The 20,631-nt window shown below is 50.6% G+C and overlaps 1 protein-coding gene across 1 annotated transcript in view; it reads left to right on the forward strand.

Annotated features, from left to right (window-relative positions):
- Window positions 1–20,631, forward strand: part of LOC126508204 (calmodulin-binding transcription activator 1-like) — a 509,816-nt gene that overhangs the window by 275,426 nt on the left and 213,759 nt on the right. The window contains exon 3 of the mRNA XM_050153303.1: window positions 6,792–6,863. Coding sequence (XP_050009260.1) covers window positions 6,792–6,863 — 72 coding nt within the window. The remainder of the gene's footprint in view (window positions 1–6,791; window positions 6,864–20,631) is intronic.

A 20,631-nucleotide genomic window follows, 5' to 3' on the forward strand; every position in this document is an offset into this window, starting at 1 on the left:
CTTGCTCTTCCTGAGAACTCCTCCCCTTAGATCATGCCCATTTAGAGGCCTGGAGCATCTGCTGTTTGTAATGGACTGGGACCAACAGGCCTTTCTTCAGACTTCTGTGTCTTTTCCTTCACAGGCGTCCCATGGTTGGGGGAGGTTTGAGACATGTCACCCCTCCCCCTTCTTTCTGCCTCTGCCTTGACAGACCTGAGCTGCACGGCCAGGTTCAGCCACCTGGTGCCCAGCATCTCTCTGTGGTGTGGGCCAGATCTTCTGCACTACAGCTCCTATAGGCTTTGCAGATCTAATGAGAGTTCAGAATCCAGCTGTGACATCCCCTTAAGCCTACCCGAGGAAGACCTCAGCTGCCATATCTGTGAAGAAAAATTCTCACCACAGTACTTTCAAAGATTGCAGGAGGGTCCCTATAGGGCCACCCTTGCCCATCCTTCCAGGTTCCTTACAGCATCCAACACAGGGATGTCCAATTAGTTGACCTAAAGACCATCTTAACATCATGAAAAGACAGGGCCACCCTGGTGCCAGATGTGAGGGAGGGGGTTCCCCTTGGAGTCTGGGAAGATGATATTTTGGGAGATTTTCTACCCCTGCTCAAAAAACTTCCCCAGTTCCCCAAAGAAAGTGCAGTGTGCAGGGACTGTTTCCAGAAGAGTCCCAGACTTGTTGGGCATCCTGGCATCTGGTTTGGCTACTGGAGAATGTCAGGACTGGGGGCTTAGAGTCTTTTTGCTGACTGATTCTAGTGTCCAGCATGGCAGGGACACAGGCCATGTGGGGACACACTGCTGTGGTAGTCGGAGAAGAGGAGCAAGATGGGAGCCTTGGTCAATGATGATCTAGTATTCCCAGTCTCTGCTGTCACCCCACTCCGGAGGCCATGTCAGCCTGCAATCCATCTAGCTCAGACTCATTTTAAAGCCATTCACTACTTAACAAGTTACGAGCCCCAGCGCTCGTGCAAGCAGCATGCGAATTGAATTATTTGGTCTAATCTTAAATTAATACAAACCAAATCCTTCAGTGAGGACAGTGCTAGAAGCCATCCCAGGGACTTCATCACTTTTGCATGTGACAAAGACAGGCCCCACAGAAGACCTGACTTCTTGTCTATGGCACCAGGAAGAAGCAGCCCAGGGGTGGTATGATGAGGTAGAAGGCACAAGGGGCTTTGGGAGTCAGACAAGGTCCCTCAGGTCTCTAAGAAGCTGGGTGACCTTGGACAAGACATTGAACTTGTCTAGGCATTGCACCCCCTTAAAGATGCCTTGTGCAGTTAGAGTATCCCCATGTCACCTTCTACTTGTCTTGTCCCACACAAGCTCTTCCTGAGACACCATGGATCAGTCTCTGCTTTCAGGATCCCTGCATCACTTGTTCTGTGCCTTGCTATGTAGCTGCCAGAGGTTAGGGGGATCTAGAAGATTCTGGGGGAAAACTGATTTTTGTAGAGCAGTTTCTCCCTAATATATCAAACTTTCAGCAGGAAAAGACTGCCCTTGGCCCAACCCTGGAGCGCCTGTAGTTCTACTTGGTAGACACATGCACTTCACTTGCTCTTCAGCCTGTCTACAGCCATAGCTCCCTACAGGCCTCTAGAGAACCTCATAGGCTCCTCCTTCCCACTGACATCCCTAGAGTTAGGCTCAATACCCAGGAAGGTTGAGTACCTCCTTGGTGTTGTTATCCCAGATCTAGAAGCAAGAGACTCTCTTGCCTCTGGGGTCACAGTTAGAATCAGGGCTTCTCACCCTCTGCCACATAAAGACAAATGTCAGAGTTAATCTGTCATGAGCCCCACATTGGGTGCCATCTATAGCCACACAGTGGGACAACATCTGTTGGGATCCAGCCTCAATGGGTTTGTATGTTCCAGGGTAGAGTCATGTGGATTAGAGCTATTAGGCAGAAATACACAGAGATAAAAAATAAATACATAGACATAGGATAGTACCAGGTGGGCAACCCGGTGAATACTGAATCCACCTGTGTTTATTTCTTATGATATTTAAATACCCCAATCCAAAAAAAGGGGAAGAAAGAAAAAGAATTTTCTATCATGAAATAAGGAACTAACAAAGTGGTTAACCATCTCAATACTCAAAATACCAAGTAACTACACCCTAGGTCACAATATCTTTGTTAGTAGCCACACCTTAAGTCAAATCTCCTGTCAATGACCTTGAAGGAGCAAGAATAGGTTTCAACTCTCTGACCTTTAGTCAAGGTGGAATGGATCCACTTCTGTGCCCCCGCCCGCAGACATCCCAACTACAGCAGGAAAGAAGGCCTGGGGGATGAGATGGGAACATAGGAGGAGACCCACACTTGGTCCCTCAGTCCTCAGAGCTGCCCACAGTCAGCTGACAGCCCTGACCGTGGAGAATGATAGAAACCATGGGGCAGTTGAGCTTATCTGCTGACACACTGGTCCTGGATCTTAATGAGGGCTTCCACGGGGCAGTCTGAAAATCACAGGCTCTGCCCCTGAGCTCCCATACAGATAAGAAACCCAGGAAGAACCTTGGCATCCCTGCATTCAGAGCCCACTGCTCAACAGGCCTTCTCTTGCCTCTGGGGTCACAGTTAGAATCAGGATAGAAAATTCTTTTTCTTTCTTCCCCTTTTTTGGATTGGGGTATTTAAATATCATAAGAAATAAAAACAGGCTGTCTACCCAGCCTGGTGTCTCCCACCCATCAACTCCCTGGCCGCCTCCTCTACACTTTTATCACAACTCGAAAGTTCCTTCCTCTCAGGTCACTTTGCTGACCTTCAGCATGGGAGGACGACATCTCACTCACTCTGAACACTTGGCTCTCCCACTCGGGTTAATCATTTACTGAGACTCACACCCTACCAGGAACCTAGGGGATAGAAGAAGAAGGGGTTCTAGAGAGGAAGGCAGTAGAAAGCTCCCTGAGATCAGCTCTACTCTCCCTTCCTTGTACATCTGAGCCCAGGTCTCCTTGCCCAGGGTGCCCCATGCCCCGGGTAGGTGTGGCTGTGCCTCACCTGGGTGCTCATTTCCCCCTTATTTCAACAGGATTGAGCTGCTATCTTCCAGAGAGGTTCTCCTCTCCTCCCCGTCTTCTCTTTTCCCCCATCACCTCTACACTGAGGCACAGTTTAAACCCATTTTGTCTCGGTCATGGATCCATCAGACACAAGTGAGCGAATTAAACTAAGCGCATTGAGAAGCCATTTGCTCTGTGCATCTTTGTAGAGACAGTTACCTGACCCCCACCCCCGGAGAGAGATAGGGGAGCCATGCCACTGAGGAGTGCAGAGGCCACCGCATCAGCCACAGCCAGATCTCAGACCCTGGCAGGCAGCCTGGCTGCTGTGATCTCAGCAGGGAAGTCCACAGAGGAGGTGTCTGCCCCTAGTGAGAGGATTAAAGATGAGATTTGCTAGCATATGCCCTGGCCTGAGGACACAGCAGGTATTATCCTCACTTTAGAGAGAGCTTTAAGGGGCGAGTTCTTCTGGGACAGGTTCTGGAAACCTCTGCTGATTGATTCCTGCTGGCCTTGGGAGAATGATGGAATCGGGCCTACAAACATTTTTGTTCCTCAAGTCCTTGCCATATATTGGTGCCTGGAATTCTGCCTTCAAAGGTCTTGGCCTATTAGTAACTTTTCCTATCGCTGTAATAAAACATCCAGCAAAAGCAATTCAAGGAAGGGATCATTGCTTCCCAGTTCCAGTAGATGCATTTTGCCATGGTGGGAAGGTGTGGCCTGGAGTTTGTACAGCACAAACCTCGACAGACAAAGCTGATTGCTTTTAGAGGGAGCGGGTGAAGGGACAGATTGATATACTGCCTTGTGAGATGTTGCACAATTAATCCTCAATCAGCTCAGTGATGTCATCGCCACTCGGGCTTGAGATCAGTGAAAGGGCTGGGAAGTCCAGGCGAGGATAGGTCGTGGCAAGCAAGCTGAGGTGGCGCAGGGTAGCAGGTGGCCTGAGCTGGTGTGAACACATGGGGAGAAAGGGACACACAGTGGGGATCCCAAGTGTTTAGCCCACCTCCCCTCCTGAACACGGTTCCCACCCCACTGACCAGTCACACACCTCTCCATCCCACACACTTTCCTGAGATGGATGCCCATAAGCTCCTCAGCATCACCCAGAAGGAATCTAGAACCAATCCTCCAGGTCTTCTGCACCCAGGAGCCACTGTCCCTGAGGATAGGACAGCCATGTACCCACTGGCCCCCCTAGAACCTGGATGTCATCCTTACTCCTTGCTAATGTGCCTATTTCTTACTACTGCTGCCATTGTCTCAACCCTACCCTACCCCTGCCTTCCCTAGACCTGTCCTCATGCCGTTGCTGTTCCCCAGCCACATTTTTGCCATAGTGAGCATATGCCAAGTGTGACCATCACATTCCCTGGCTTCTCACTGCTCCTAGATAGGGAACAAAGCCGCCTCCTTGTTGTCACTGTTGGTGATCTGATCATAGTAACAAACTTATGGCATTCTACACTCCATTCGTCCATCTGTCCATCTTCGTTCTTCCTCAGCACCATCTCACCTCATCCTTGCCCCCAGATTGTCCTGTCGTTGATGCTCTCTTACCCATCGTTGTGTCTTGACTCAGTCAACCCTACTCATTTTTCTGGCTTCCCAGCCCCCTCTGAAGCCTCTCCAACCTGATGAGACAAGAGACATAGGACCATGGTGGTGGTTAGAGGAACAGGGGAACATCTGAAAAACAATCCTGTGGTTCTGAGTGAGGCCTGGGGGCTCCTCTAGTTTAAATGAACAAGCCCTGCACCTATTTTTCTTTTGAGCTTCATTTTGCTTACCCAGTGATTCCAGGCAGTTCTGGGTAGACAAGTTGTTGGCAATAGGGATTCGGATGTCTGGAGAGGGTGTCCCTGCTTACTGCTTACTTCTTTTCAGCTCTCATAGGCTGGGCAGACCAGATGCTTGGCAAATTAATGGCCCAAATGTGGGTTTCATGAAGGTTAAGGTCCACAGTGCCAAGAAGGCACTGGAGGGAGATATGACACCAAAAGTCAGCCTTGTTCACTTCAGGTTTGGAGAGGAATAAACAATGAGAGGGCACAGGCAGGAACCATCCATGTCTCCCTCTGCTTGGCTCATAACGTGAGACAAACAAAGAAACTGCCTATAAGAAGTGTGGACCCCATGAGGGAGAGAGATCACAGAAAGCCACAAGCGGCTGCTTGTTTCATTGCTAACCAAACACTTCCAGAAAAAAAGAAAAAGTCCAAACAAGAATTAGCCTAGCCAGAAATGGGTGATCAAAAAAAAGTTCCAGTCACAAAACCAAAACATAGCAACTTGAAAACCAGGAAAGTCAGGGAAGAATATTGCCTTCTTAATAATAAATACATTTCATGAGCAAGAACTGCAAGGGAATCGTTTAAATTAATTTCCGCTTTGTTTGTTTGGTTTGTACAGGGCTTAAATCCCAGCTGACAGCGATCTGTAAAAGTTCTAACATATTGGAAATCTGATTTTCTTGCAGCCTGAATCCCAGAGTCCAAAATGATTTCTCTTTCAACTCTGCTAATCAGACAGGCAGGGCTCAAATGGACTCTGAGTCAAGCCAAATTGCACTTGGTCTTTGTGGGGGGAGAGCTATAAAAGATGTCTGGCAGACGTGCTAAGGGGAAGCTGCCTGCCATTCCTCTCTGGAGTGCTGTTGTGTGGGAGGGGGCTTTTGTGACAGGAGATGGGGACAGTCCTTTGGTGTCCTGGGCAGCTCTGCCAATTCTTCCTTCTCTCTCTGCTCCGCCCTTTCTGGACCATTTACCTTGACAAATCAGGGGAACTGAGGATGGAAAAAAAATGAAGGTTGGTTCACTTATAAGCCCAAAGCAAAGACTTTGGCACAGACTCTGAGGTGGACCCATCAGTAAGCACCCTGAAACAGCCCTTGCCAAATTGGTGAGCTGTATGTGGCTTGGCATCTTTCTCTCCCATGCAAATTTCCAGATGGTTTTTAATGGACAGACCACCTTGGGTTCCCTCCCATCTCCCTAACATGCTTACCCCCAAGAATCAATCTCTGTAGGCATATCAGCTGCTCCCACCCAGAAACAGGCTTCAGTGCAGGTCACCCAACAGTCAACTCCACCTGGGTAGCCCAGGTGATAGGCACCTGAGAACTGACCCTCTCCTCCCAGCTCAGCCCTGACCATGAGTGACCCTACCCTCCATTTTCCAACCAAATCTAGTGTAATAAATACAAGAAGCAAGCAAGCAAACACAGGAGCAAATCAACCAACCCTTGCTCAAAAATAAAAGTAGGATGCATGGCAGGTGGTACCCCTACATCTATAGATGCACCTCGCTGTTGCTCAACCTTGTTCCAGTCAGCACTGGACTCATATCAACAAAAATGACTACCCTGGGGCAGTATGGTGTGTGTGTGTGTGTGTGTGTGTGTGTGTGTGTGTGTGTTTTAATCCACAAGGTAACCTTCAGTACTTCCCATATACCCAAGGATCTCAACCTAGGCTATTGCAATGAATATTGTGACTTCGGCCCCTAAATGCTGCCTGGAAGTTCTGAGTTCTCAAGTGCCTCTAGTCCTCCACAGGATACAGTGCCTGTTGCCTATATTCCCACTAGCATGCCCCACAATCCATCTTAGACCCTATCCCTGGAGTGCACCCTGTACCTCAGTTTCCCCAGGTCTGCCAACAGTGGCATGACCATCTTTGCTCCTTCTCTGTTGCACTGTCTTCCTTCCTTCCTTCCCTCTTTCCAACTGAACTCTCGTTTTTCCTCTCTCCCTAGTGCTTGTACGGCTGCTATGTCCATTCCTCCATCATCCCCACTTTCCACCGGAGGTGCTACTGGCTCCTTCAGGTAGGTGGCTGGGACTGGATTCTTCTTGCGTCGCCGGTGCTCGGGAAGGGCCCATGGAGGGTGCTGAGGGGGCATGGGGCTCCTGCGTGTGACAGCAACTTTGGGCTGAAAGCCCTGGTCCTAGCTTTCAGCAGTGTGTGCCAAGGCTCTTTGGTGACTGGTCTGATTGTGAGGTTCCAGAAAAGAGATAGAGAGACCTCGTGGCCAGGGTACACCTTGTTCATCCAGGGAGAAAATGAGTAGATGCCTTGGGGCGCCAAGGTCCCTGGCTGCCTGTTGATGAGGATTAATAAGAGGTGTCTGCCCTCACTATAAAATTCCTCTTGACTACAAACCAGACATTCATTTGCTCTCTTGGTTAGTCAGAAGGCACATGTGGAAAACATGTTTCCAGGGGTGTTTTAGGTGCAGTGGGATTGACTGGGATGCTGCTGGGGAGGAGCAGGTCATGACTCCTTGGGAAGGAGCCCTGTGGTTGATTTGTGATGCCTGCCTTAAAGACAGAGGTGGGTGGAAGCATCTGCCAAACTTGTGGAGAGTAGCTTCTGTCCATGGTGGTGGCTAGACAGCCTCTGTGGTCATGGATAAACAGCTTAAGTCTCTTGTATAGCTAGGCAGTCTTTGTTCGTGGTGCTGGCTAGACAGCCTCTGTCCGTGGTGCTGGATATATAGCTTCTGTCTATTGTGCTGGATAGACAGCTCTGTCCAAGTTGATGGCTAGACAACCTCTGAGGTTATGGTTAAACAGATTACACCTGTGGTGCAGCTAGGTAGCCTCTGTCCATGGTGCTAGATAGCAGCCTCTGCCCGCGGCGATGACGTGACAGTCGCTGTCCATGGTGCTAGATAGGCAGCCTCTGTCCGTGGTGCTCGCTAGATAGACGCTGTCCGTGGTTCTGAATATGCAGCCTCCGTTCGTGGTGTTAGCACAGCAGAGCTAAACAGAGGCTACCTAGCCTCTTACTAGAATAGAAGTCCTGGAGTGTATGGTACTGTGAGAGGGGTGGAGGACTGAGGATCTATCCAGTGGGACTGAACCTGTGTCTCTTCCCAAGTTAGCCCTCTGTTATACAAAGTCTCTTCGTAAGACCCAACACAGTGGACCTGTCACCATTCCCCTTACATGAAAATTTGCCCTACTTCCTCTGTCCAGGAGCTGCAGCTGGAGAACTCATTGTTGTGGTTCCAATGTCTGCGCCCACTCCTGTTCAAGCTGTCAAGCACATGGGGTTTGGTGGCCCAAAGGACCTGAGGGTCATGACTGAGGGGAAACTGACAGAGGGGAAACAACTGGCAAGCATCATCCCACGTGTGCAGAAAAAAGAGCCTCAAAGAGAACCAAGCACAGAGAGGCCACTGTTTCCATGGAGAATGGCCTGGAAAGTGTCCATGGGCTGGGAGCAGTCTGGATAGGGAGGCCAAGGTCCAGCCATGTTGGAGCCCTACTGCCCTGGTTCCCAGCTGTAGCCACCAGCCCTTCTGTTCTCTCCCAGTTCTCAGAATTAATTGTCTGTGGCTTAATACATTCCTTAGGGAATGGCATCCTGATTGACCAGATGTTCTGCTCTTTTGTCAGTTTTCCTGCCTCTGTGTCCCTTGGAGGCTGATGTAGGGGTGTCTGTTTTTCTAATGTCTCTGAGCTGTGTCATTTTGAGAGTGGTTTATGTAGTCATGGAGTGCTACTTTGGTTAGGAGAAAATGCTCTGAAGGTTCTAAGCCATCGGGTGAGAGTTTCCTCACTAGAAAACTGGCAGCTGAGTGTGGGGACTCTGCTTTGAGGGCAGTGCTCTGGCCTGGCTAGGACATGATCATGGTTCCCCGGTTCAGGTGCTGGGTTCCAGAAATTTCATTTACTCCAAGCATCCTGTGGCTTTTGGAAACTCCTTTCTAGACCTACAGCCCCCTGGCACTGGTTGTGACTTTTTCTTTTGGTATCTATGCCCCTGGTTAGAATACATCTGTGACCTGCCCTCTGTGCCGCACCAGGCTGAGACTCCTAATGGGTCAGCTCCTGGCTTGCTCACATTTTGCCCACAGTCCTTAAGGGTGCCATCTCTCAAAGATGCCCACCTCCTCCATGTCCACTCTATACCTGCCTCCACTGCTTCTTCTCACCACATTGTGGTCTTGTAGTTTTTTAATTTCACTGAACTTCCTCTGCTGGAAGCAGACACCTTTGGGCAGCATGAGAGCTGAGGTCTCTTCTCCATAGCTGTGTTATGGTAGTTCCCAGATGCCCCTGCAGCAAGGAGGAAAGTTCTGCCCTCTGTCTGCCCTCCCTCCCTGCTTCTATGCTCTGTACCCTGGGTGCTGAAGATATGCCTGGGGTGGTTCTTGTGCTTGTGTCTAGCTTGTCATACTTGAACTGACAGGAAGTTGGAGGCCCCAACCCAGCCTGCACCAAAGATCAGTGCAACAGGGTCAACCTGGATGTTCTGGACATCTTCATTTCCCATCCCATGCCAGGGGGAATTGTTGCCCCCATTCCTCACCTCTGGGTCCTCAAACACAGCTCTTCCTACTACTGTATGATCCAAGTGACAGCACACAGGGCTGCATCCTGGTCAAGGCACTGCAGAAATCCCTGAAGTGGGGTACCCAGAGTGTAATCACCTTCCCCAGTCAGACCGAGTGACAAGAAGTCAGGGAGCTTACACCAAAGCAATTAGTTCAAGCCATGTCCTGTCCACTCTAAACCAGGCATTCCAACAGCAGCTGGTGCTGCTCAGAGCGGTTTGTTCTAGTGCTAGAACACTCAGACAATGACAGCATGCTCAGGTTTAATTTCTCTGCTGTTAAAGAAGATGCCCAGATACAATTTGGCCTGTGTTTGCCTCCAATACCAAGCACCATGAAAGAGGATTGGTGGGTGTGAAGGTGTGGGGGCAGGTCCCCGTGAGAGCTAAGAAAGGTAACTGATGGACAGGATGACAGGCCCTGGGGAGGTGCTGAAGAAGAAGCCTGGTAATCCAGGAGCGTACAGCCCACCATCTGCTGAGTAACATGACTGAAGCAAGACAGCCTTCTGGAAAGGGCGGGACTTTCAGTAGGAGGCCTCTGGATAAAGGCTATTCCTCAAGGAATCCCCCATCACTGGCCACTGTGGCTTCAGCTCAGTTACCAGCTCCTGTTCATAGCCACAGCTCAATTCTATCCTTGAATATCTTCCAGCAGAGGCTACCTTAAAACCATTTAGCAAAATGGGGTCCTCTGCTCTACACTCAGAGAAATCTGCTGGGAACTCTTTACTCATAGTGGAGCTCCCCAACAGAAGAACTCCCCACCTTTGTTTCCCTCTTGACCAAGGCAGGGCAGGGGTCAACATGTCCAAAAGGTCACAACTTAACTAAACAAATCCCCCCAATGGCAGCACTGAGCAAACCAAAGACTGATGCAGGAGCATAGAGTCAGCGCCAAGATGCGGAGGGTCAACCTGAGTCATATGGAGTTAGAATTTTTGAGCCACCTAACTTTCTTCTGGGGTGCTGCTTTCTGTTCATCTGTGTGTATCATATTCTCCCCTTCTTCATTGCTAGGGGAGGTTCTACTATAATTCAACCCAAGACACAAGCAAGTAAGTCCTAGAATGTAGAGTGCTGGATCCTAGTTAGCTCACAAGTCATTGCTGTGACTGATGGGTACCAGTGCTGTGGGAGACACTAGGCATCTCATGTGTGCTGCAGAGTAGGGCCACTTGTGCCCAAGACAGCATCCCAGGCTGCACTATGGATCCAAATAGGCTGAAACCCACCCACTTCTCCAACTGGCCAGATCCTGAGATTCAGATAACCTGAAGAAGGTTACCTCTGCAGGAACCACACACACTATCTTTGTTTCACCCTTGGCCTTGGTGTCACAGCCAGCGGGATCACAGGATCCAAGAAGACCAGTCACTGCATTTTTGGTGGGTCTCTGAGGTCCACAGAGACTAGGGCCAACACTCCAGTCACATATAAGTCAGGTCAGGGGCAGAACAGTGATCTTCTATTCTCTACTCCCACTGCCTGGCATGGTTCTGACTGCGGCTTTCAGGACTGAGCTTTACTAGAGCCAGAAGCAGTGCTGAGGGATAAACAGAGTTAAACAGAAAGGATCCCCCCTTCAGGACCTCAAGCCTCAGGCGCCCTGGCCTCCACAATCCATCCCTTTGAGCACATCTTCCCAAGAGAATGAGCCCCATTTCTGGCCGCGCTTCCCAGCAGACTGCTGGCTTCTTTGCAAACCATTTCTGCTTCTAATGAGTGTTTTTCTCTTTGCCATTGTTCTCTAAAATGCTTAATGAATGTTTTCTGCACGTAAGGCAGGGGGTGCGCCTCCACACGGCTGTGTGACTGCTCACTCCAACCATGGGGCAGAGGCCGTGAGGAACCTTCCTGGCACACCACAGCCCCGCAAAACAGAGAGGCCCGTGTGAAGCGGGGACCCTGGGGAGTAGAGAAGAGCATAGGACAGGGTGTAGGGATCCCAGTTTACTAAAGAAGAGCTCACATTTCAACTCCAAGATCTAGAACCCAGTCCTGGGAAGAGTACTGGATTCTGAGCCCAGGGAACTGGATTCTAGTCCTACTTTGTAGCTATACTTACACGGATCACTGCTTCCTGGCCAGGCAGTCAGCCTTCACTGCATGCCCCCTTGTCTCCAGGGAGAAGTGCTTCAACCACTCAGCCACCAGGGGGCAAAATGAAGTAAGATGTCAAGGTCACCTGTGGTCGTCCTCTCTGCCTCTTTGTAAGGTGTCATCATTACCCTTGGAGTACTGGTCATCTTACCCTAGGCCATGAAAGTAGCCCCCAGATGGGAGGACTACGGAGCCTTTTGCTTCAACATGCCACTTCCTGCCCATCTACTAGGTTCTGCCAACCCTAGCCTCCTAGAAACATTGGGTATAGGGGCGTAACCATGGTAGTATGGAGGGAGAAGGACTGGCTCTGTAGGGAGGATAAAAGTCTGAAGGCCACAGGGTGCCCTGCAGGAGAAAGGGGAGACTGGCACCATGATGCAGGGGCATTGTGGGAAGAGTGAGGACCGTGGTTCTCTAAGAAGGAGCCCAAGCAGGAAAGACAGTGGCCAAAGGCAGAGAGGCTCCATTCAGTCTGGAAGAGTGCAGTCCAGGGGTGACCAGCTCAAAGCAAAGCCAAGTGGGTAACCCACCCAGGAATCTTTCACCTGGGAGACCGGAATAGACACATGGTACATGGCAGAGGGGCAGGGGCAGGAAGGATGGCGCTGGCACAGATCATTCTCGAGATGCTTTCTAACACCAACTTTATTCTAAAGAGCAGCTTTTCCAACTTTCTCCATTTAATGTCCCTTGAATAACGTGATTGGAGGATTAGGTAGACACCAGGAATTTACGGTGCTATGCAAAAGAAAAAGGAAAAAAAAAAAGTTCAATCCCATTAAGATTTCAGGACCCTGGCCAAGGCTGCGGAACGGAGTGGTAGTATTTCCTCCCCTGATGTCTTCGCTTGATTGCGATTTATGATGCCAAGGCCATGGCTGTACCCACCTAAAGCTTCCAGAAAATATGGCAGGCTCCCAAAGCCAGCTATTAGCCTCTCTGAGGAATGTCACTGGGCATTTCCCAGATTCCCCCATCCTTTCCTCTGGGGACAGGAGAGATGGGGGAATGTCTGACTGGCTCTTTCCACGGGTCCCTTTTTATGAGTGGTGTTCAGGTGGTCAAGTCCCGCCTCACCTTCACCTTGTAGTTTGCCAAAGTTGCTGGTGTAGCCAGAGCCCTCTGGAGCCACGGGACACTCTGCTACCACCTAATGGACAGCGAGGGTACTGGGGATAAGACAGCCTACTGGGATCTGGGCTTGAAACCAGTCAAGTTTGAATTCAACCCCATTCTCGCTAGCCTGGGGTTCTGGCTGAGTGAACTGAATGGTGTGTGTGTGTGTGTGTGTGTGTGTGTGTGTGTGTACAGGCATTTAATTCTCACTATGAGGAAGGCCAGAGGTCAGACCTACAAAGGTCCTGGTGTCATGTTTGGCAGGCTGTTTGAAGTCACCTTCCAGTGAAGACTGCTTTTACCCCCAACAGGCTGGGTGGTCTCTAAGAGGGTGTCTCTCCATAAGTGAAATTTAAGGTCTCTTAGACATCACCATGTGATCATAGGCCCCAGAGTCTGGTTTGTCCCACAGCCTTGGGCAGGGATTCCTCCTGTGGTCACATGAGCTGGAGCTGCTGCGTGCCGTCGGTTGGTCTCTGTCCCTTCACACACCCAAGTCTCCTTTGCTCCACGTCCCACTGTGAGAGAACCACACTGTCCCTTATCCCGGCATGCAAACTCTCCTTTGTCCTTCAGCCCTGAAAGGACTGGGCTGCCCTGGCGAGTTAGAATGCAGAGGCAGGATGAAGCTGCCAGGGCTGCGGTCCCTTGGAGACAGAATTATTAATTAGTCTTATTATCCACAATGTGTCAGTCTCTTAATCCTCGGGTCTTCAGAGGGGTTTGTGCCTTCACAGCTCGTGGTGTCAGCTTGGCTAAGCAATTGCTTTTAATATAAAGGCAGAACAATGGGCTCTAGAGTTCAGTTACTATCTTTATCTATCAAGCCAACAATTCCTGCCCCCCCCCCTTGCAGAACACCCTTCAAAGGCAAGGAGAATGCCAAAGCGGCTTAATTTCCTGGCTAGATGGCTTATAATGCAGGCTTTGTCTAATTATCCCGCTCATGTAATCTTGAGCCGACATCCTGTCCGTAATATCTGCATCTTCTTTAGAGCTAAAGGGAAACTGTGACTCTGATCCTCAAAGCACCAGACGAAAGTTGGCCTCGAGGAAACACTTACGGTGTCGCCTCTGAAGGAGCTCAAAGAACCAAGAGATAAAATCTGAGGCATCTGTGCCATGCTTCCCGTGTGAGGACTGTCAGCAGCTCGCTTAGGCCTCTAGCCGTGCCCCGGCAGGTGACACCAGCCTTTGTGGGACAGTCCTAGATCGAGCGTGAACAAGGAGGTCCCGTGATCTGCATTGCCACCTCATTTGTCCCTTAGTGTTAGTGGCTGTCAGAATGTAGGACTGAGACATGCTATATCCTGCAGACTTGAGGCAGATGGCTTTATGCAGGAGTGCACAGGTATATACATGTATGCCTAAATACACAGGTATGCATGTATACCCAGATAATTTTAAATATGCACATGCATGTGCAGGTGTGTACAGGTGTACATGTGTATACAAATATCTAGATGTGTGCATAGGCATACACATATACACAAATGTTCACAGGTGTGTGCAGGTATGTACTTGTGTGCACATATGATCAGGGGTATGCACAGGTATTTACATGTATACACATATGATCTTAGGCACTCATAGATGTGCATAGGTGTATATGTCTTCTAACATTGTCAGTTAGAAAGAAATGAGCTTCTTCTGAGCCCTTTCTGCTGGGAGGGGTGTGGCTCTGGGGCTCAACTGTGTGCTGTCCCCAGCTCTGAGCTCCAAGATTAATGGTACCAGGAGTATGACCTTCTAACCTATGAGACTATAAGCTGTGTGTGCCCCACCCCAAACTACAGCTTCGAGCCCAGGCTGGCCATCAGAACACATTCAAGCTCTAGAGGGCTTCAGAATTTCGGGAGATTGAGTGAGCACCGGGGAGTCCCCATGGACACAGCAGCCTTGCTAGAGGTAGGAGGCTGAGAGGGACTTTGGCTCAGCCATGGGAACTGTACTGGCATCCACTGCTCTCCTGCTGCCTCTCCAGTTCAGCCTCTCTGATTCTAAAGCATTTCTTCCCCCAAGGCTGATGAGAGGTTGCATCTTGCTGGATGTAGCCCTGGACTAGAAGAGAGAGACCGTGCCTCTCTACTGTCTCCTGGTAAATTTAGGACATTCCACCTGTACAAGCTCCAGGGGACAGAGCCTGGAGACAGTAGCCCCACCTGGGAGCTGCAGCTGGAATGGGTTTTACACTGCCCTGGGTCCTGCATGATCAAAATATCACTAGATCCCTGGGCCTTGGGTAGACAGCCATGGGAGCCCTATCTCCCTGCTCTGAGGCTAACCCTGCCCTCCACAGGTATTAATTGCTCTCAAGTGCTGACTGACAAGCTGCGAACCCCAGCATTCACTGTGGGCCTCGGCGAGGCTAGCAAAGAGATAAAGCAGCTCTCGACAGACTGCAAACTCTGTGTGCCAGGCTTGTATCAGCTCTCCCAGGGTACAGTACCAAGTCCATATGGTCACTAAGCCCCCAGCTTCCAGCCAGACTCATTTGTGAAAACATGAGCAATTCATTAGAAGGGATCGTGGAAAGGGGTCTCTAGGATGCACCCCAGGAACTGGGATTTCTAGCTCCCCTCAGAGTGGGAGGTCCTTGGCAGCCATACTGAACTAATTCTGATCCTGCGTCTAGAAACACACAACGCTGGGTCACTCCAGGCTGTTTCTTTGCCCATAGGATGTTGTGACGCAGTCAGAAGGGTTGAAAGAGACAGCACAAGATGGGACAGAGGCAAGCTGCAGGCTGTAATGTCGCTGCTGTCCCTGTGGGAGTCCTGATGTTATAGATCTGGGCTGTATCCCTCAGCTTGGCCACATGGAGCCTGGATCCTAAGTCCTTTCCTCCCCGATGGTCTCCAGAGCTTCTCATTCTGCTCCTACCAGATGCTTCCCACTTCACAGCTGATGCCTTTGCTGGGCGTGAGTGTCTTCTCACCATGTGCCTTTCCAGATAACCCTAGGAGCGTCCCCAAAGCAGTCAAGGTAACCTAAGAGCAATCCCAGAACACCCCAGGTAACTCAAGAGTGTCCCCAGAACAGCCCAGTTAACCCGAGTGTCCCCAGAGCAGCCCAACTAACCTAAGTGTCCCCAGAGCAGCCCAGCCAACTATAGGAGCAGGCCAGGCCCCTCTCTAACACCTTCTAGGACGCTGAGATGGTGAAAATCTGCCATCACTGTTCTCCAGCTGCCATCCACGTGGCCAGCACCCTCTGTGTCCTCCCTGCCTCTTGGTATCTCACACAGAATCAGCCTCAGTGCATCCGCGAGGCAGCTACAGCGTTCCACTTGTGACAGCATCCCCATGGCAGCTGCCTCTCAGGACACTGCCACTGGTCCAGGAGAAAAAGCAGCAGCCCGTACCCAATCCTCTAATGAGACAGGAGTCCCATGGACTGTCACTGTTCTAGGCTTTGTGACACCCTACCACTCCCTGCTCCCTAAAAGCAGCTGCTTTCCTTACAGAGAGGGTTCCAGCCAGCACCTCTTCTGCTACAGCCACTACACTGAAAATTAAGTGGTGCAGCAGCCTGGATCCAGGTGTGCGGAGGGAGAGGCCAGGCCCTTGGACGCATAGATGCTGACTTTCTTTTCACAGTTGTCTGCAGGACCCACGACTGCTGGGATCCTGTGATGCTCTGGACATCACTTGGGGTTGCCACTCTGAGCCAGAGGCACAGCCTTCAATCCATGCTACATGTACACACAGCAACCAGGCCAGGCAGGCGGCCTTTTTTTTCCCGGGGGTGTTTCAGCTGTTGACAGTACCCTTCACAAACTAGCTGCCTAGCCCCTAGTCTTACAGACGAAAACCATCACCCCACTTCCCTGGGAATGCCCAGTGACTTGGCAGAGGAGCTGGACCGAAACCCTGTTTTCTAAACACTAGGCCAGGCGTTTTTCTGGGATGCCCCTCTACACACAGACTGTGTGTGAGCCGCAGCATTTTTAACATTCCGGGCTGGCTTCCCAGGACGCCCCAGCATGCAATTCAGCCGCCAGCCGCTGGTGTCTGATCAGAGAATGCAAGCTCACAACATTAGCCCGAGTCGAGCTTAATTAGATAAAGGATCATTCTGCTGCCAACAGCATCGCGTGCTTTCCCAGCTCCAGGAAGGATGCCTGAGTTCAGCTGCTGTTTGGGATGAAGGCAGCCGCTCTTCAGAAGATAGGCACCTGCCCCTCTGCTGGTGAGGCAGACGGAGAAGGCCAGATTTTGTCCTGTGGAGCACGGGCTGTGCTGGCAAGTGACCAGCTACCAGATCTCTAGGAGAAAGCAAAAATGAATGCCTACTTTGGTGGTTCCCAGTTTCCATGCTGCTGACTCAGAGCTTCCGGTGGGGTACCCAGTTTGTAGCATTCCCCAGACCTCAGCAGGCAGCTCCTGAGAGCCAGGTACCAGGGAGACCGGCTCCGACATACCGCAGCGTCATCCCAGACTGGAGGAGACTCATGTTATGTCCAATGTCTGAGGACTTGCTTGAGCCTCTCTGCCCCTTCCCTGTGACCAGTGACACTTGTACCTTGGGAAACGAAAGGCAGACTGTCTTGAGTCCCATGGGAATGAGTAACCCAACACCATGCAGAGATCTGAGATCTGGGAGTTGGGGAATCGGGGAATCAAAGTCCCCCTATCTTACTGGGCTCAGTGTCCATATACCTTAGGACTTGGCTTAGACTCCCAGGGTATATCAGGCCCCTGCCCCCACCTCCAGCCTCAGTCCCCTCTTCCCATGCCTTGGAGGACCACAGTTGACCTTATGCTAGGCTATGGCAATGCTGCCATGGGACTTCCCTCCCTGAGTTGTTCCCACCCCCACCGCTATCACCAAGCCCCCCCCACACACACACTGAGAGGACAAGCTGAGGCAGTTGCCCCCCCCATCCAAGCTGCCCTTGGGAGAGGAGCAGAAGGAAAGGCCACCCTGCTGATCTACAAATCATGCCCAAGCACAGGTGTGAAACCCAACTCTACCCCTTATTTTTTGGAAAAGTAGCTTAATTTCTTCATATCCTGGTTTCCCTGGCTGCTCAGTAGAGATGCTAACAGTGTTGTTGAGAGGGGAAAAGCCCTAACAAACACACATGTACATGTACTACATATGTGAATATGTACAGGATACACATAGCATGACTGTGGTATAGAGTTAGCGCTTCATAACCCAGATGCTTGGGACAGCAGTGTTGCACATGCATGTACATACTTCACTTAATATATGCATCACACATGTGCATGTACTACATATGTGAATATGTACAGGATACACATGTACATGTATAATACAAATATGCCTGACATACATATATTTAGCATATTACATGTATATGCATCATGTATACACATGAGCACACGTGTACGTGTGCATGTATAACATATTTGTGTATGCATATGCATGCACATACATGTATAGTGTATACATACATACATATGCCCTGCTACTCCCAGCACCATGTGAGCACGGACACTAGAAAGACACACCTTGAGGTTATGGCCACGTGAGCACTGACACTAGGGAACACCTTGTAGAGGTCTTGGCCATGTGAACTCCTTCTGCTAAGCAGGAAAAGGAGGCCTGGAGCAACCATTGCTTCAAGATTATGGTCCAGGCCTAGTATCTTCCCTGGGGGGTTCTGCATGCTCTTGAGCGACACTTAGGATCCTTCTTTCTCAGAAACAAGTTGAAAGGATGCAGACACGTGGAAGGCTTGCAGACTTTCCCTACACCTCCCCCATCCCGGTGCAGATGCCCCTCCCACTCAGGCCCTCTGCTGATTCCTCTTCATTCCCTGGCTTTCTCATGCAAGCGGACGATGTCCTGCCTGCCTCTCCAGGGAAGAGAGACATCAGTGCAAGCAAGCCTGGAGACGAGCAATGGGCTCTTGCTGCGGCTTGCATCATCTGAGTTAGAAGTCAACCAATTTCCCAGAGGATCGTGAAATGGGAATTCCTCACTGACACAGACCCAGAAGCTGATGGACTAGAGATCTGGGGAAAACAAAGCAAGACTGGGTTCTAGGAGCCATGGGGAGAAAGATGCTTGAACCAAAGTCCTCACACACACATCCCTATCATGAATGGGGCTAATCCCTCTCTCTGCCTCCATGGGCTATGGTCAACCTGGCAAAAACATCCTCCAGGATGCCCTTCCTCCTTCTGGACCCCCGAGGCTCCCGGATGTCCTCTTTGGCAGAGGTCAGGAACAAGGGAAGAGCTGTCTGGGTCAAGCCTCCCTCATCAGGCATGTCCTAGGCCCCTGTCCTCTTGCTTTGTCTGCTAATGGCTAAACAACTCTCTGCTGTCTTGCACAACACCCCACCCCCCGCGCCCCCCGCAGACCCTCTCCCACAGGTACATTTAGAGAAATGAGAAATTTTTCTGTGGCTTCCGGGCCTGGGCAATAGCATCCTCGGGAGGTGTGGCAGGTCAGGTGGGTTGCTGCCCCGTGGAACTGAACACTGGTATGTCCTGATAGCTTCCCACTGTAGACTTTGCTCCTTTGTTGCCCAATCCTTGACTGTGGAGGAGTTGTCGAATGGAGGACCTTCAGCTACTCTGTAAATGGGTCCCATAAAGCTTAGCTTGCAACGGCTCTATTAAAGAATTGTATGAAGTTGTCTATGTAGTATGTAGGTACATGTGTAAGCTTGGCTCTCTGTTCTTGTTCCATATGATCTTACAGAAGCTCCTCTCTTTCCTGGGGCCTCAGTTTTCTCACCTGAAGAAAGAATATTTGACTCAAACAATGGTGTTCCCCCTGACCTGGAAGTTGAAAGACCTCCATGCTCTTGCTTGCTCTTGGCCACCTCTCTCTTCATCCATGTTCAGCCTTATCATGGCCAGTGCCTCCTGCTACTGCCTGAGGCAGCCCAAGCTTTGCGGGATCTCCCCATGGCAAGCGCCTGACTCTGTGGCCCCCATGCATAGAGGAAAAAATTAAGGCTGTCTCAGTGGTCGGTGGTCTAGTCTCCTATTTGTCTCTGTGCCCCATCCCAGAGGCTGAACTTCTGATTCCAGAATGAAGAGTGTACACTATAGTACCTTCCAGAGGAACCTAGACAAATCACACCCAAGAGATCCTTGAGGGGGTCTTAGGGGGAGAGAAAGAGCAGCTGATGAAGCCGTGACAACTCTTGTGTATTGGGGATGTGCAAACGGGTTCCCAGAGGGCATAGTGCCAGGCCTGGGATTCTAGAGAAATTTGCTCTTTGGACATCAGTGTATATTAGTAATCAGGCAACATGCCAGGTTCAGGGGACACAGAGATGAGCCAGGCCTGTGGGCGAAGATTCAGATAGACTCACTCAGGGACATAGTGAGTGGCAAATCCTTCGGAAACCCAGAATTTCCCCATTTTGTGAATCTATATTTTCATGTGTCCTAGCTCTTTGGAAGTGGGACACACAACTCATTTAACCTCCTGCATCCCAGACTTCCCAGAAGATAGGGATAATTTCTGCAAGCCTAGATCCAGGCAGTGGCCCCCTGGGGCATCCTGTGACTAAGAAGAAGTTGGGATGACATGTCCTCTGTATTCCCCCAGACCTGGGCCCTTGAGTAGAAAGAAAGACTGGCTACTGAAATCATCAGCTGGCCTCTGCTGCCCAGCGGATGGGTGACTTTCAGCAGCTCCAGGAGGGCACACGGGTCCCAGTGAGCTGCACATGCTTTGGTATTGGTTTCCCAGACAGGCTCTGTATGTATCCTGCAAGCAACGCGGTCCCCAACACTGCTCTGCTCAGGTGACCGTGTTCTCCTGTAAGAGACTTGGGTGTCCTGGTTAATGTCCCAGAGCACTGTCAGAACAAATGTCTGTTCTTTGCAGTCCCAGAATCAGGTTGACCCTGGTCACACAGATGCTAAGTGTCTTTTGCTACGCTCCTGGCTTCCCGCGGATCTGTGTAGGAACAAGGCACTTAGCCTCGGTGAAGGCTAAACCGTAATTGCTAGGAGTGAGATCCAGAGCCACTCCTCCACTCTGTGAGTGATCCAGGTCGTCCGGGGCACTGATAAACTCTGTTCCCTGTCAGG

The sequence above is a fragment of the Alexandromys fortis genome, unplaced genomic scaffold (genome assembly GCF_014885135.2).
Source record: "Alexandromys fortis isolate MF-2015 unplaced genomic scaffold, M_Fortis_MF-2015_v1.1 scaffold_88, whole genome shotgun sequence".
Lineage (NCBI taxonomy): Eukaryota > Metazoa > Chordata > Mammalia > Rodentia > Cricetidae > Alexandromys > Alexandromys fortis.